We start from the raw sequence: 18368 nt of genomic DNA on the forward strand, positions 1-18368 counted from the left end.
TCCCAGCCTGTCTCTCTCTTTCCCTAGTGGGGTGAGGCTCTGGAGAAGCGGAGCTCCAGGACACATTGTTGGGATCGTCTGCCCAGGAAAGTCTTGTTGGCATCATGGTAGCATCTGGAACCTGGTGGCTGAAAGAAGAGTTAACATATAAAGCCAAACAAATTGTTGGACCTAAGGCTGGAACAGTGCAGATGAAGATTTGGGGGGAGGTCTCCATTTTGAAGATAGCTAGTAGGCCTATTTTAGCTATATTCCAAAGGGCCCATGACTATACTAGTTTTTTTTTTCTTCAAGTGTTTCATATTCCATCTTAGCAATGCTTCTCACAGAGAGGTACAGCTATGTTGGAAAGCACTTCCAGAATTAGTTAAAAATGTAATTACAGAAGCCAGACCTTCCACCTTCTGCACCCCACAATGACCCTGGGTCCATACTCCCAAAGAGATAAAGAATAGGAAAGCTGGGAGTCGGGCTGTAGCACAGCGGGTTAAGCGCAGGTGGCGCAAAGCACAAGGACCGGCATAGGGATCCCGGTTCGAACCCCGGCTCCCCACCTGCAGGGGAGTTGCTTCACAGGCGGTGAAGCAGGTCTGCAGGTGTCTTTCTCTCCTCCTCTCTGTCTTCCCCTCCTCTCTCCATTTCTCTCTGTCCTATCCAACAACAACAACAACAACAACAATAACTACAACAATAAAACAACAAGGGCAACAAAAGGGAATAAATAAATAAAATAAAATTAAAAAAAAAAAAAGAATAGGAAAGCTATCAAGAGAGGGGAGGGGATGGGTTATGGAGTTCTGCTGGTGGGAATTGTGTGGAGTTGTACCCCTCTTATCCTATGGTCTTATCAGTATTTCCATTTTATAAAAAAAAAAAAATTTTAAATGCTAGCACTGGTGGAAGGTATGGTGATGACATTTACCATGGGTGGGTATGAAATTGCACCCCTGAAATCTTAGGATTTTGTGATACTGTGTTTCACCACTAATAAAAAAAAAATGAAAGAGGGAGGTGGAGGAGAGGACAGCAAAGGGAACCAGTGTTGTATGATTCAGTCACTGTGCTGCTGTTTGTTGCACACAGCACCAGGTCTACTCTCCATCTGCAAGTGATTATAACTGCTGTGGGACCTGCAGGAACACAGCCTGCAAATTCCTGGTGGACAATGGAACGCCAGTTATACATGAGGTATGTGTTCCTTACTCCTTAAATGTGTTTCTCGGAGAGTAACTCTCTGTGCTACTCTCTGAAGACATAATTAAGTCAGATACTCTGGAACCCATCCTATACACACACACACACACACACACACACGCTTCTTCATACAAAAATACACTCAGGGCCTGACAATGGTATGCCAGGTACATTGTTCACATTAAAGTATGTAAGGACCCAGGTTCAAGCCCGTGGCCTCCACCAGTAGCGAGGAAGCTTCACAAGGGGTGAAACAGTGTCTCCCTGTCTCTCCTCTAGCCCCCCCTTCCTTCTCAATTTCTCTCTATCTAAAATAAATAAATATTTTAAAAACATTCATATGCTCACTTACAACATACCAGATAGAGTTTCATAAGAGGCTGTTAGTTTTGTGATTTTTTTAATGTAATTCCTGTTGTGGAGGAATATATTTTTTTCTCAAACTCATTTTATTAAAATTCCTCACCCATTTTCTAGAATGGGCTTTGAGAAGTGTTCGTTTTTAATCATTACAAAAAAAAGAAAAGAAAAGAACAATGTATTTCCATTTAAAAAAATATGTGTTTAATGGGACTGCAGAATTAAGAGGGGGGGTGTAAAGGGAGGGAGAGAGGGAGAGGGATACCTGCTGCACTGCTTCATCACTAGGGAAGCTCCCCCTGCAGGTGGGGAGCAGGAAGTTCAGCCTGGGTTCCCGAGCACAGTGTTAGCACTCTAGCATATGTGCCCCCTCCTGGCCCTAGTGCATACTAGTATCATGCCCTAGAATAAATGAATTTCCATAACTCCACATTTTATTATAAAAAGTGGACAATTATCTTCTTATACCATTACCTAATGTTTCTTTCTTTATTATTTTTATTCGTGATTTAATTATAAGGTAACAAGGGTACAACTCCTTACTGTTCTCATCAGCAGAGTTCTGTGTCCCCAGTCCCTCCACTGGAAGCTACAGTAGTTCTCCCAAGGTTGAAGATATGAGTTGACTGTTATTCCTACCTGTCTATATTTATATATATTTCCCATTTTTTCTATGATCCAATCTTCTCTTCCCTTCTAAGTCACACCTACACTTAGTACTACATCCAAATGTGCCGGGATAGGCTGAGGGTGCTTCTTCCCGAGCAAATGCTCTCTGGGTTGGAGAGAACTCAACTGGAGCCAACCTAGGCTGCTGCTTGGAGAGGGATCAGGAACTCCTGCCGAGCTAGCATTGCAGGAGATAGACTCTGGGACTCACAATCCCAAGTGTGTTCAAACAGAAGAGCAGCTGTATATATACTTGCCAAGTAGGGTAGAAATAGGATATGATGTAGAGAGGGTGGACCGAAAAGAAACTGGTGGAAATCAGGGTGACTACGAGAGGGGGTGGGGCAAAAAGACATCGTGAACCAGTGGGGATTAAACCAATGCCCTGCAGGCAGGGCGGTTCCTAGGTAACTGGTTATGTAAATAGACTGCAGGGATAAGCAGGGTAGAGCTGGCATACTGCCCAACACAAATGTTCTTCCCTTTTTCCTCTTCTCTCTCTGGGTCCTGATGGAGTTGGAGTTCAGAGCCCTCTGGTCATCTTCCTCCTATCAATCATTTCTCCCCCATTGGGAATATGGATCAGAAATCTTTTGGGGGAGCAGAAGGTGGGAGTTCTGGCCTCTAATTGCTTATCTGCTGGACATGGGTGTTGGCAGGTGGATCCATATCCCCATCCTGTTTCTGTCTTTCCCCAGTGGGGCAGGGCTCTGGGGAGGGTGAAGTCATCTGCCTGGGGAGGTCACCATCGCCTAATGTTTAAAAAATTGAGTGCAAAATCGTGCAATTGATTCAGATAACTAGGCCAGTTAGTGTTCGTGGTGACGGCTTTGAGGCTTAAATAAAAGACTGCATGGTCTGAGAATGTCTTTCAGAATGCCACATGTAATTCAATACAGTTAACACCACTAGCTAGATGTAAGTGTAGGTAACTAAATGTAAAATGCCTGCTCTTGGTGCTTTAAAGAATAAATTGCAGTGACCTAGAAACCCAATGTCTATGAGACAACTACTGTTTAACTTCAGATCAGTTAGATATTACCATTCATCCTGACTTGGAATATCACATCTTTTTTTTTTTTTTTTTTTTTGCCTCCAAGGTTAGTGCTGGGGCTCAGTGCTGGCACCATGAATCCACTGCTCCTGGAGGACATTTTTCCTCTTTTGTTGCCCTTATTGTTGTAGCCTTGTTATGGTAATTATTGTTATTATTGATGTTGTTCGTTGTTGGATAGGACAGAGAAATGGAGAGAGGAGGGAAAGACAGAGAGGGAGAGAAAGACAGACACCTGCAGACCTGCTTCACCGCTTGTGAAGTGACTCCCCTGCAGGTGGGTAGCCAGAGGCCCGAACCAGGATCCTTACGCTGGTCCTTGCACTTTGCACCACATGCGCTTAACCCCTGCACTACCGCCTGACCCCTAATAGGAGAATTTTTAAAAAGTATTTTCCGTGATTTGCGCTTAACCTGCTGCACTACCGCTGTTCTCCCAAAACATATTTTTATTTATTTATTTTTATTGGGTAGAAACATAAAGAAATTGAGAGAGGAGGGGGACATTAACAGGGAGAGAGACAGACACATGCAGCCCTGCTTCACCACTGACAAAGCTTTCTCCCTGCAGGAAGGGGCCAGGGAGTGAACCCAGCTCCTTCTGCACTATAATGTGAGCACTTAACAAGGTGCGTCACTGCCTGGCTTCATCAACAGGATTTTATTTTATTTTATTTCTTTTATTTCTTTTTTTAAATTTTTATTTATAAAAAGGAAACATTGACTAAGCCATAGGATAAGAGGGGTACAACCTCACACAATTCCCACCACCAGAACTCTGTATCCCACCCCCTCCCCTGATAGCTTCCATATTCTTTATCCCTCTGGGAGCATGGACCCAGGGTCATTGTGGGGTGCAGAAGGTGGAAGGTCTGGCTTCTGTAATTGCTTCCCCGCTGAACATGGCATTTACTGGTTGATCCATACTCCCAGCCTGTCTCTTTCTTTCCCTAGTGAGAAAGGGCTTTGGGGAATTGAAGAAACAGGGATTTTAACCCATAGTTTGATCAGTGTTTTAAATTTTGGGATATGAAACAAAACAAATGTAGAATTACAATTAAGTAGAATAATTATGTAGTTATATAATAATACCTTCATCTGGTCTGACTTTGTTTCTAAATAGAAATTTCTGCTGCCACCTACTTGGAGGAAATGTAAAATGATCTCTTGACAGCAGTGTTGTAAAAACATTTCCTTAATTGAAATTCTGAAATCAGGAATGAAATGGAACATTATTTAAAGCTTTGTTAAGAATAATAACAGTAAGTTTTAACATAAACATATCAAATGCAAAACATTGGTCCAAAAGCCAGTAATTACTCTCATTCAAAGATTATTCTTAACTGCTGATTAGGCAGTAGAAGGTAGACTAAACAGATCTCATGAAAGCCATTGCAGTAAGTAATGTGAATTGTTGTTTTATGGTCAGTGAGGAGATATTAGAGCAAGTCCTCTGACACCTGCTAAAATCTGATGACTTATTTTGTTCTAAAAGCAAATACCTATTTATTTCTTTTCTATTGCTTTCACGCATCTTGGTTATGATGTGAAAACCACACACATATATTTTGAGTCATTTTAGATAAATGTGGGGACACTTTCAGATGCACAGTCTGTGATATATGAAATTATTATTTCTAAATATTTTTTCTTTGTTGGGGGGATTAACAGTTTATAGTCAACATTAAGATACATGTGTCACATTTCTCAGTTTACCCCATAACAACTCAGTCCCGTCTATGTCCTCCTCTGCCATCATGTTCCAGGACCTGACCCCACCCCCTAACACACACTTACACGCTTTACCCCAGAGTCTTTTACTTTTATGCAATAATAGACCAAGGAAATTACTTTTGTTCTGACTTTTGACTCATAGAATAGGAAATATTCAATTGTCAGGAACATAGGTTTGCGTAAGCAAGAAAAGTAACTTTCTCTTTTGTTTTCAGGAGGGAAGTACTTGGCACTATAATTGTACCACATATGAATGTGTTAAGACTGACGAAGGGGCAGTGATTTTCAACTATAGTATGGTCTGTCCCCCTTTTAATGAGACTGAATGCAAAATGGTTTGTACCTTGTTGTATCTATGAAATGTTGTGTCAGGTGTAATTTGGAAATGCCTCCTACTTTTCTTACCAGCCAATATCTCTGCAAATATTGTTCTTACTTATCTTGGTCAGTGTAGCAGTAAATGTTCTACTGGGCTAAAGCCAGTATATCCCAGGGATGCAAAGTTTGTTCGTTATATATAAATCAATAAAGAGGATTCATCACAACAGAAAAAAGAGCCTTGCACTTTCCAAAAACCACATGATCATTATTTGTGTCATAACCAGAGAGGTTTGTGAAGTTATTCACCTTTTGATTCATACAGGCCCAAGTAAAGTGTGTCTTAGCTTCCCCACCTCAAGCATTTGAGAACTCAGCACAGCTCAGCATAGCTTACCTGTCTGTTCATCCTTCCAATTTCCTGTTCTTTGAGAGGAGAGGCCAATGGAAAAACAGATTCTTGAAAGTGATTCTATTTTTGTCAAAGTCTTGTGTTAACTTTGAATTATTTAGAAAACAAAACCCTAATGGAAGTGAGCTTTTCCCATTGTGGGCCTCAGTGCCCTTCTTTAGAGAAATGATATATGGTCATATTGACTTTTTTCATTTTATTATCTTTATTTATTTATTGGATAGAGGTAACTAGAAATTCAGATCAAGGGGGAGACAGAAAGGTAGAGAGAGACAGAAAGACACGTGTAGCCCTGCTTAACCACTCATAAAGTTTTCTCCCTGCAGGTGGGGACGTTGGGCTCAAACCCAGGTCCTTGCGCACTGTGACATGTGCGCTCCAACAGGTGTGCCATCACCTGGCCCCCTTTGACCTTTTTGTTTTAAGAGATGTGGCCATTTAGGGTTGATGGCTAGTTAGCCAGATGTAGTACTAAAGTCATAAAGAATTTCAACTCTGAAAGGAATCTTAATAATCTTATGTCACAGTCTCATAGGGAATTTTATACTTTAAGGAGATAATTTTATATTGAACTAACACTGTTGACATTGTATAGCTGTTTACATTGTACAGCTCTGAGCTTGAATCTATACAAATGTGTAAATTACACTGAGTTTTCCATTAAAAGTCCAATACTATATTTCACCTTCCATATCACCCTTTTTGTTTATTTGCAATTGTTAAGTGACTAAAAGCAATTGGGAGCTTATTGGCCTAATTCCAAATAACATCAATAAGATTTTCTGAATCTGTGTTTTGAATCATGAAATGTTTCATCTAATCTCAAAGAACCTTATTTTAGATTATTTCAAGGAGTTGGAAAAACTATTGCTTTCTATTTCATGTACCTGTTAGTAATTTTGCTTTAATAAGTAGAGTTTTGTGACATTAGCATATATTCTTTTAGCTAAGTTAATGTTTCCTCTTTGGTATTAATAATGGAAAAGTGAAATTTTAAAGGAAACATCCCCTAATTTTAAAAACAGGGTTATTCTTGTTAGAAATTCCAGTAATTTTCCTCTAAAAGCTTTGTGACATTGGATAAAATTATTGAAAATTTGATTTTCTATTTCTTGTCAAAGAGAAAAGTAAATAAACATGGTTTTGACATTACTCTTTCTCTTCCTAGAATGAAGGAATTGTAAAACTTTATAATGAAGGTTGTTGCAAAATATGTAAGTGAAGATATATTACATCATTTTATTTGATAAATTAATTTTAATTGCTCAGATAAGTAGAACAGAGGGTTGGGTGTGGTGCACTCAGTTAAGCACACATATTACCAAGTACAAGGACCCAGGTTCAATTCCCTGGTCCCACCTGCAGGGGCGATGCTTCATGAGCAGTGAAGTAGGTCTGCAATTGTCTTTCTCTCTCCCTCTCTGTCTCTCCATCTTCTCTCAATTTCTCTCTGTCCTGTCCAATAAGATGGAAAAAATGGTTGCCAGGAACAGTAGATTCGTAGTGTCAGACACTGAGCCCCAGAGATAACTCTGGTGGCAAAAATAAATTAATAAATAAACAGATAAGGTAAAATAAAATAAAATAAAGTACAATACAGTTCATCTGTAAACTTCAATATGGTTAATAAATAATTCAGTTACATTTTCCACAACTTCTTATAATATTCATTAAGATAGGATATTTTTATACTTGTCAGTCTTAAGCTTTAATATCTAAACATATATACAACTTCATTATTCACAAGTATATGAGTAAAGTACCTGATTCATTCTAAGAATTATTTTACTTAAGTATATATCTGCCACGTTAATATTAGCTAGAATTTTAATATATGTGGAATATTATTTTACTTACTATCATGATAATTATTCTATGACAATAAGGTAAAGAGATAAGTTAAAGCCAGAAAAATTAAGTGAAAATCTCTCTAGAGAGTAAGATGAATATTTATAAATAAAATGCATAAAAGTAAATTACAAATATCTCTTAATATAGTGCTATATTTTATATAAATATATCAGTTTTCACTTTTAAGCTTGTTCAGATGTGTAATTGAGTTAAAAAACAATTTTTACATCTGTCTCCTGATGAATTGATATACCTCTATATGTTGATAGGCAAACAAGAAGAAAGAATATGCCAGAAAGTGGTCATTAAGTCAATAATAAGGAAACAAGACTGTCTAAGTCAAAGCTCTGTAAGTGGAAAAATGTCATTTGTTATGTCAAGGGTGTGGGCATCTCCACAGTGTTTATCAGTTTGTAAGCCAGCAAAAATGCCAGCACTTGCAATATTGAACTTCACAATTATTTCTACACTTGAACATTAAGATCTTCTGTTTGTGAAGAAGTAGGAGTTATTTTTGGCATACAGATGGACAGTTTAAATGAAAACTTGCAATCCAGAAACATGAATAAGAGACCTAAATATATTTGACTGCACACTCCATCAACTAGACAGCGTTACTTAGCGAAAATTCCCAGTTAAGATTTTATAGAACTCTCCTGAGTTTATAGTTAACTCAATTCTGATACAATTCAGGTCATTGGAGATAACTGATAGTCTTTGCAGACCTGTTTAGTTGTGTTGTGTACCTCTCATGCTTTGAATTGTGTCAGCATTGCTGATTTGTTCATTGCTGTGGGATATCCCTATGACTTATCTGTGTCCCTGGGTGCCAGCTTTGGTACTTTTTTGGCCTTCTTCTGACATGAATAAACTAAAGAGCTAAAGTAGTTAAGACAGAAAAGCGTGACTCTGTTGGTATGCTTCTAAAAACCCCTTCTGTTTCATTTGGTTTAAATCCCCCCTGCTTAACACTGCATTCTATTTACATAACCACTTCATTCTATTTACATAACCTCTGTTAACAAGCACCACCTTCCCTCCAGGGCATTGGTGGTTTAGTGGTAGAATTTTCACCTGCTTCACCCCCTCTCCTTGTCATACCCTGATTTTCACCAGTCACTTTTCTCTCCACCCTCTCTGCATTGCATCCTGTTCCCACCCTACTGGGCTAGTATATTTATAAGGACAAGGTTGTTTTTAGTTTAGCTTAGCTTGGTATAGATTGTGCTGCGTCCTGCATGAATAAAGAGATACTGCCTGCAGCTCAACCATGAGTCCCTGGTCGTCTGTTACCTGCCCGTGAAGCCAGCCCGGCGAAAACAACACGACTCCTTAGTGGAACCAGTAACCAATGTTCTGATTTTTTTAGTCATGTTTTTCCCAACAGGTTAGTGTTGCGTCTTGTGATGGAAAGTGTCCTTCAGCTACCATATATAACATCAACATCGAGAGCCATCTAAGATTCTGCAAGTGTTGTCGTGAAAATGGAGTGCGCAACTTGACCGTTCGGCTGTATTGCTCAGGAAATGGTACTGAAGTCATGCACACTCTCCAGGAGCCCGTAGACTGCACATGCCAGTGGAATTGAGTTTTGAAAGCCAAGAACTCTATGAAACATCGTGATGTCAGATGGAGTCTGTTTTTAATCACTATTATTTAGATACTGGGCAGATAGACAGTGCTTAACAATAACGTGCTTCCAGATGATTAGGATATGGGTGTGCGACTGGGCACAAAACATAAACTATTTTCATGGGGGAATAAAAATCATGTGCTAGCTCTCTTTTTAGAAAACCAGCAGATCTTAAGTGTTTGTGTATATAATCGCAGCATGCCAGAGACCTGGGGCATTCTCACCAATTAGAATGTTCTATTTCAGGATTCTTTTCGTTTCATTCATTTGCAAAGACTGTCATAGTCAAATTCAGACACTTTCGTATCTGTTGTTAACGTAGAAATTTACAATTGGCATCTGGATCATCATAAAGACTGGTGTGGTTAGAGAAACACTACACAGCTATAGAACTGACAGTTGTCCAGAGCCTGAATGGGTAGTAGGAATGTACAATAGCAAATTCTCTTCGCTTTCTAGGTGTTATCAGATAATAGGACTTAACGCAATATGATTTGATGACTCAACTTTAAGCCATGTGTGTATATATATATGCCCTTACTATGTTCTTTTCTCTTGTTCTGTTTAGTAAGTTTTTTTAATCACAGGATAGTTTATACTTACAGAATTTCTTTCATAGAATTAAGAATTTTTTAATTTAGTGCCTTAAAGAAAGGAAAAAAATAGCACAATAGGTGCTATATGCACCTATTGTAATGAGTCCCAATGAGGACTTACTCAGTAGAAGGAAGAGAGCTCGAGGGTTTATTTTTATACTCTTCACCTGTTGTTGAATATGCTGTTGCTGAGATCCTTGACTCTACTCACTGAATCAAGCTTTGCAACCACTAGCAATGGTGTTATTTGACATCCAGATAGCTATTTACTGTTTCATCAGCATCTGATCTTGAGATGTATTTGCATTCTATGTTGCGTGTCATCTTACTGTCTATGCTGCTGCTTTCTTGCCAATGAGGTATGAAATAAATCATTTGAATGTATTAATGACTCTACAATAGAACACTGCACTTTTGGATGAGGTGGACTATTTAGTGAGCTTGTTTGTGCTTCATGTAAGTGCTTACTATAAATGTTAAAACTGAAAAATCCTTTGATTCTTGTTAACATATAGACTAATAGATAACGTTATAGGTTAATACTGATTAACATTTTGCCTAAGAGATATTGGTATGCACTTCAAGCAAGAGACATAATAGTACATATTGTCTGCCAACCACTTCTCTATATACAAACTGTAAAATATTCTATACTGAATCATTTTTAATCTACTTTTGATTAAATGCTCTGATAGAGATACCTAAGTATTCTCAAGTACTAAGTACAAGATACTGGACTACACTCTGAAAAAGTAGACAGAACAAAACAATTTTCACAGTCTTACAAAATGCTAGTCTACTGAAAATTAATACTTGAGATAAATAATCACACCTACAAGAAAGCCCAAATGATGTCAAAAAAAACCTTTTGGAATGTAATCCGTGATGAAGATGACCACTGAGCCAGAAGATAGAGACAAATAGACTTTCTATCAGTGGTGTTTAGACAATGGAATATGCTGCTTGGATTCAGCCACTGACAAACAAATTCTAACTAAACTAGAAAACTAAGTGTTGAAAGTGTCTGTATATATGGAAGAAGTTGTCTACCAACTCAAGAGAGTCAGCTATTGTAATCCTGACTTTAATACCCAGAAGTGCAAAAGAGGATTGATAAGTTTAAGAAGACTAAAAACAAATAAATTATATGAGACAAAGTTGTAGAGTGAGATGGAAAATTCAAGACCAAAATAGTCTTTGCAATGTGTCAGTGGCGAAGGCTAATCTTCCCAGACAGAACTCCTAACAATTCACAAAAGGAAAATAATAATGTTCCTAAAGAAATTAGACCAGTAGCCATCAGAGAGTTGGCAAAATGGTTAGATAAGTCTTTCACACCAGAGGTTGCAGGTTCAAAAAAAAAAAAAAAAAAACCCTACAGATTCCCCATAGTCAGAGCTGAGCAGGGCACTGAAAAAAAAAAAGTAGACCAGGTCATGGTGAACCTAGTTGAGCACACATATTACAGTTGCAAAGACCCATGTTTAAGCCCCCAGTCCCCACCTGAAGAGAGAAAGTTTCACCAGTGGTGAAGCAGTGCTGCAGGTTAGTGTCTCTCTCTCTCTCCCTTTCTATCTCCCCCTTCTCTGTCAATTTCTGTCTCAATCACAAATAAATATATAAACATTTAAATATTCAAAACCAATGAATATTTAAAAAAGAGAATGGATCAATAGCATGTACTAATAATTCAAAGGAATTAAAAATGAAAAGATAACAGGTAACAGTTCATCTGTCAAAAAATTTTATTAGTAATTTAACAGTGAATTACAAAATTGTGAGATTTCAGGGGTATAGTTTCACACCCATTTTTAGTATAAGATGCCACACCCTCCACCAATGTCTTGTGCCCTTCTCTTCACATGACCACTGTAGTTCTCACCAAGCCTGGGACAGTTATTTCACATTCGTTGTACAAATACCGACAAGACTGATAGCAGTCCGGACATTTAACGATTCTGTTCTGCTTCCTTACTGGGGAAAAAAAGCATACTCCTGTTCAATTCGGTAATCATGCTAAATAGTAGTCTTACAAAAGCTCTCTCAGTGTTTGCTAATTTTGTTTTGTTTTGTTTTTATTACTGGTCCACTGCCTCCGATCTATGCTATTCTCTGGTCCTGGGCCAACTTCTTAATCTTTTCTATTTCAGATTCATAGAGAATGAGAAAAGTCACCACGCTGCTTCATCATCCATGGGGCTTCCATGAAGCTTTCATGTGATTCTGGAAACCCAAACTTGGGGTTGTAGGCATGTACATGTGACCTATCTAAAATTTCATATTTGTTCACATTTAGAGATAATTTTTTGTGTACTAAAGCTATCTCACCGATGTATCATATTTATCAAGTTCTTGTTGTCCTTTCAAATATTGGGTTGCTGGGAAAGTCATAATGCATTTTTGCAGAGAAAACTGTAGAAAAATATGTCGTGACTTTTCCAACATAGGGTAGTGAGAAATGGAGAAGGAAAAGACGGGGGGGGGGGGGGGGAAGACCTGTAGCACTGCTTTATCACTCTAGCTTACCCTCTGTAGGTGTAGGTGTTGACCCAGGTCCTTGTGCATGGTAATGTGTGTGCTCAACCAGGTGCACCACCACCAGGCCCCCTGACTGAGAATGTGTGTTTTGATACATGGGGAGTGTGGTATAGGAGGGGATGATGAGATGGACTGGGACGTGAGATCATCAGTGAAGAGATCAGTGAGCTGTTAGCATTTCAAATGCAATTTAATGATTGAGGTAGAAGACACCAAGCTCTGCTCTAGCTCATGGTGGTGCTGTGGGCCTCAGAGACTCAGGCATGAAAGTCTTCTGCTGAATGATTTACACTGTCTCCCTAGCCTCAAGGGCTTATTTAGATAGAGTAAGTGAGATAATGGCAACAGTGCAGGCAGAGAAAGCAGTGGCACACAAGCCATGTTTGGAGATGCAGTCCAAAGGATTTAGCATCCACTATGATGCACAGAGGTGTGTGAAGAATGTTGCCGAGCTCCATGGACAAGCCGGGTAATAGGATGGGGACCTGGGAGAGACAGGATTCTTTCTGGGGTTATTTATGTATTTAGAATCCTCCTGACTCCTACCTCACTCCCTGCACAGAGAAACATTGCAGTTCTTCACAGTCATCCCCATCTGAATAAATAACAGTTGATAACATATGATGTATGTTGTGTATACATGCATACATACAGAGTTCCTTGGAGACAGGTGGTGGTGTGAGGACTCAGGTTCGAGCCTCTGGTCCCCACCTGCAGGGAGAAAGCTTTGTGAGTAGTGAAGCAGTGCTGAAGGTGTCTCTCTCTCTCTCTCTCTCTCTCTCTCTCTCTCTCTATCACCCCCTTCCTTGTCAATTTCTGGCTGGCTCTATCCCATAAATAAATAAAGATAAAAAAGAAAATGTTATAGTTATTGCTGTTGTTATTGATGTCATTGTTGTTGGATAAGACAGAGAGACATGGAGAGAGATGGGGAAGACAGAGAGAGGGAGAGGAAGATAGACACCTGCAGACCTGCTTCACTGCCTGTGAAGCAGCTTGGGTCCATACTCCCAGAGGGTTAAAGAATAGGAAAGCTATCAAGGGAGGAGAATGGGATACAGAGTTCTGGTGGTGGGAATTGTGTGAAGTTGTACCCCTCTTATACTATGGTTTTGTCAGTGTTTCCTTTTTATAAATAAATAATAAAAAAAGAAAATGTATATGTCTGCACAATCTATTTATGCTGTTTTAATGAATGTTCAGTGTATTTCCAGTTTTCCCACTGACAGATTCTTACACAGGAAGTGGAATGGAAGGTTCAGACGCATCAACATGCTGATGTATTTACATGGATAGATATATGGCCCAATTTACATTCCACGGTTGCTGAATCAACTGTCTTTCACAGAAAGTAAGTAAAAGTTTTCTTCTTTTCTGCTCTATCATCCCCACAGTGAATGTAGTAGATACAAATCCTTGGCATGTCATGCAGAGCCTTATCAACTCGTATGTTACTGATTGCACACATTAGAGTGTTCTGCTCAAGCTGAGCAGATGCCTATATTCCTGTTTTGTTTTGTTTTTTTCTTTGTGGATTGTTCTTGATTTTCCTGTTTGTAATTTCACTCCTAGTGTGCCCTTCAAAGTAATTTTTACAAACTTTAATGCTCCTGCTTCTACTTTTAAGGTTATACTATAAGTAACATAACATGGAGGCTTCATTGGAGAATTAAATTTCATCACTAAAACAAAACCTCATTCATGATAGTCTCAGCAGTGATTCCAAATGGATTCATGAGCATTTTTGTTTGTTTGTTTGTTTTTAGCTGAAAAGGAGAGCAGAAAGATGCAATACCTTGAGGTTATGATGACTAAAAAGTGTCTTAGTAGGATTGAAAATGAGTTATCTCTAGGCCATTAATTACCAGGCAGTGAGCAGTGCTTAAACATCAATATTCACATTAATGGTACAGAAAATAAAATATTTGAAATCTGGATATCCTGGAAGTTGTTTTTTTTTTTTTAAAAAAAGTCTTGATTTATGGAGTGCTTATTATTATGGGATCATAAAACTTGAATATCTAGATTAAACAAACCTCTGACTAGAGAGCCTATTGCCAACAAGGGGGTTCAGGTTCATATTTATGCCACTATTCTCAGGAACAATCATTTGTTTTCCATGTGAAAATGACCCACTGAGGGCAAGGGTGTATTTTGGTTCACGTTCCTCAAGTCAGCCATGAACCAGGGGGCTGTTTCTGCATGGAGGAAGTAATGCCTTTTTCTTTGCACAAAGGGTTCTGAGTCCCATAGCCACAAGGAACTTAGTTCAGCCCACAGTCCAAGTGAGTCCTTGGGCCAGCAAAATAGCTCACTTGGGTAGTGTGCTGTTTTTCTTTAATTTTTTTTTTTAATCAGAGCACTAGTCAGCTCTGGCTTATGGTGGTGCAGGGAATTGAAACTGGGACTTCAGGAAGCCTCAGGCATGAGGGTCTGTTTGCATAACCATTATGCTATCTACCCCCACTCACTGTTTTTCTATGTATACAGCCATGGGTTGGGTTGTGCTGTGGTGTCTCTCTCTCCCCCTCTTTCTCTCTCTCCTTTATAATTTTTTTAAGTCTGGAAGAAGAAGACTCAACCCTGAAATGAAATCACAATCCCAACCAAGAATTTAATTTCTATCTGGTGAGATCCTGAGTAGAGAGCCCATTCAGCCTGTGTTTACATTTCCTGGTCACACAGGCATGATGCCCGATGCACAAATTAGAAATTGTTTTCTGGGGCCAGGCAGTGGCACACACATTACAGTGCAAAAGGAGTCCAGTTCAAACCCCTGGTCCCCATCTGCAGGAGGAAAGTTTCACAAGAGGTGAAGCAGGGCTGCAGGTGTCTTCTCTCTATCTCTCCCTCTCTATCTCCCCCTCCCTTCTTAGTTCCTCTCTGTCTCTGCCCAATAAATATATATATATATATATATATATATATGAAATTACTTCCTGTTTCTTCAGTTGGGAGTCATCAAGATCTTTCCTCTGGGGAAATGTAGTTTCACAAATGGTTGGTTGGGATGTGAGGGTGATCTAGCTATGACATCTATCACCCCATTGATCGCCAGGGTTGATTCAGCTGATCTGGCTGGCTAGGTGGGCGACCCCTTCCTCCCTTACAGCTCCATGTGCATCCCTCCCGAAGCTGCATGCTCAGTCAAAGAGGATGGCCTTCCCCGAATAGAGACTGACCGGTCTTTGGTCTAAGGTATAAGAGTAGCTGCGCTCCCCTGCTAGAACCTCCAAACAAGCTCTCAAAAATGGTTGGTTGACTTGACATGCTGGCTGCAGTTGTTGGCTTCCCCCCTCTCTTCTCCCCCCTCTATTTAGTTTCGGTTTTGTGTCATTGTTGCTGTTATTTTGTTGTTTATTTTAGTTTTGGTTTGGGGGGAAGTTTTTTTGTTCAGTCTTTTTTTCTGCTGTAGCTGCTTCAGCCATCTATTCTCCACTTCAATTTGGATCTAAACTATAGACAGTTTCAAACAATTTGTCGGGCTGATAGGCAATAATAATAATAATAATAATTAGGAAGGAAGGCGTGGGCAGTGGTGCATCTGGTTATGGTTAAGTGTACATAGTACTGTGTGCAAGAACTCACATAAGAACTTGGGTTTGAACCCCTGAGTCCCTACTGCAGGGGGACACTACTCACAGCAAATACTATTGTTGTTGTTATATCAAGCAAAGCTTCATCAAACCAGTACCTTCCCCAACTGCAAGCATATGTATTTTCTGTTAATTTGTATGTTCTTGGTCAGAGAGGAGCAAGAAGAGATCTCTGTCTAGTGAGACCCAGATCAGCCAGACAAGCTTTCACAGTAGGCCAATGTTGGATTAGGAAATTGGAAGTAGGATGATATGGCTGAGAGTTGGGTCCTGTAGAGTAATTCTAGAAATGTGAGAACAGGGCACTGAGCAATGGTGCTCCTCCTTAAGTGCACAAATTAGTAAGCACAAGGAACTGGGTTCCAGCCCCTGCTCCCCACCTATGGGGGATGCCCGGCTAGCGTGGGGGTGCCTCTTCCCAGGTGCATACTCCCTGGGTTGGAGAGAACTCGACCGGAGCCAGCCTGGGCTGCTACTCACTCAGCAACGCGAGGGAGATGACTCAGGAACCAAACACGTGGTGGCGAGGCAATGCAATATCTTTATTGATCAGAGAGCCCAGGCTTTTAAAGGGCAGACCCAGAAGTGGCAAGTCGGAAACGGAAACAGCTAGGAAAGGGGCAGAGAAAGGCAAAAAGGGCGGGGAAGGTATGAACTTCCTTAGCAACTGTTGCTAGGGTTTTAACTGTTAGGATTAATGATACCCTAGAGGCAGGGTGGGTCTTGAGGGTAGAAAGAAGATAGCTCAAAGGAATGAAATGGGTGGGTATCTTTCAGGTGAAACAATGATTATGTAAATAGTCCATAGTACCAGGAATGCAGGGTGGAGCAGGGGGAGCCGGCTTAATGTTTTAAGGAATGCCAGGCTCCTGGAGACAGAAAAATGCAGGGTGCTTTGTGAGGCTCCTCACAATTTCCCAACAAGGGGAGACACTTCATAAATGGTGAAACAGGTCTGTGTATGCCTATCTTTCCCTCCCTCTATCTCCCCCTCCCCTCTCAAGTTCTCTCTGTCCTGTCAAAAAAAATTAGAAAGAAAAACTTGTCACCATTAGCAGTGGATTCATAGTGCTGGCACTGAGCCTAAACGATAACCCTGGAGACAGAAAAAAAAAATGTGAGAACATAAAGGGTCTGGATATAATTTTAAGGAGTATAATTGGTCTTGTCCAATCTATCTTTTTTGTGGGTCATGAGGCCAATTTAGGAATGTGGGAAAGTGAATAGACTTTCTCTTTTTTTATTTTGTTTGTTATTTTATTTTATTTATTATTGGCTAGAGACAGAGATAAATTGAGAAGGGAGGGGGAGTTAGAGAGGGAGAGAGACAGAGAGACACCTGCAGTGCTCACGAAGCTTCCCCTGCACAGTGCAGTACGTGCACTTTACCAGGGGCACCGCCACCTGGCCCCTAGACTTCCCGCATATAAAGAAGTGCACGTACCCACAGGGCATTTCATAGTAGGAGACTGCAGGCTGACGCAGTCCCATTTCTTCAGTGTGTTGCCATGTGGCATATAATGAATTCCATATAGGTTCTCTACTGAAGATAAAATTCATGTTTGATTTTTCAGTCTTGCAAGTATATAATAAAATGATCTGAGCTTGCCTGACTCTAGGATCCTGTGGACAGTTTTGTTTTTTTTTTCTAATTATATTATTTTTACATTTCCCAATACTCTGAAAAATATTCCCATTTGAACCTAAAGTAAGGTCAAGCATAGTTTTGTGGCATTAAGATTTAGGATAAACAGACTACCATTCTGATCCAGAGTGGTATGTTTTGAGTAATTGAAGTTTGGTCTCATTATGTTGACAAGCAAGTGAACTTCAAAGTAGTATAAACATCAAATTATTATTTCAAATTATTAAAAGAATATCATAGTTTTGAAAACAAAGTAATTGTGAAAATCATAGTGATTCTTTGAAGACAAAATAAAACTACTGCAAGATTTAAAATTGAACAGATTTCACTATTGAACCTTGCTTCATTTCAGTGATTCTTTTTAAAAAAAAAAATTAGTTTTTTAAATAAATTATTTATTCATGAGAAAGATCAGAGGAGAGTTAGAAAGAACCAGACATCACTCTGATACATATGCTGCCAGGGATTGAACTCGGGATCTCATGGTTGAGAATCCAATGCTTTATCCAGTGTACCACCTCCCAGACCACACAAAATGATTCTCGGTTGTGTTTGAGCACCACTGGAGTTCAGGAAGCAGCTAGATACTCACACCGAAGAATAAACAAGGAAGAGTGAGATGAAGGCATTATCATTTCCAGAGAGTTGTTTAGTAGTAAAAATCATAAAACACGTTTTTCAAGCTGACTGTGTAATAAGATAAGCCAAAGTGTTCTCTTCGGTTATTACAATAAATTGTCAAGAAAACAGATGATACTCTACTTGAGG

At 39.5% G+C, this 18368-nt stretch overlaps 1 protein-coding gene and 1 long non-coding RNA gene across 4 annotated transcripts in view; one reads left to right on the forward strand and one right to left on the reverse strand.

Annotated features, from left to right (window-relative positions):
- The window catches only part of OTOGL (otogelin like), a 188069-nt gene extending 178246 nt beyond the window's left edge, over positions 1-9823 (forward strand). For both annotated transcript variants that reach the window (XM_007525648.2, XM_007525649.2), the window contains exons 54-58: positions 1084-1188; positions 5227-5346; positions 6910-6955; positions 7862-7941; positions 8980-9823. In XM_007525648.2, coding sequence (XP_007525710.2) covers positions 1084-1188; positions 5227-5346; positions 6910-6955; positions 7862-7941; positions 8980-9180 — 552 coding nt within the window. In that variant the 3' untranslated portion in view covers positions 9181-9823. The remainder of the gene's footprint in view (positions 1-1083; positions 1189-5226; positions 5347-6909; positions 6956-7861; positions 7942-8979) is intronic.
- LOC132538615 (uncharacterized) overlaps positions 1-18368 on the reverse strand; it is a 720469-nt gene that overhangs the window by 375645 nt on the left and 326456 nt on the right. The gene's annotated exons all lie outside the window — the stretch shown is intronic.

This window comes from Erinaceus europaeus, chromosome 5 (genome assembly GCF_950295315.1).
Source record: "Erinaceus europaeus chromosome 5, mEriEur2.1, whole genome shotgun sequence".
NCBI classification, from domain to species: Eukaryota; Metazoa; Chordata; class Mammalia; order Eulipotyphla; family Erinaceidae; genus Erinaceus; species Erinaceus europaeus.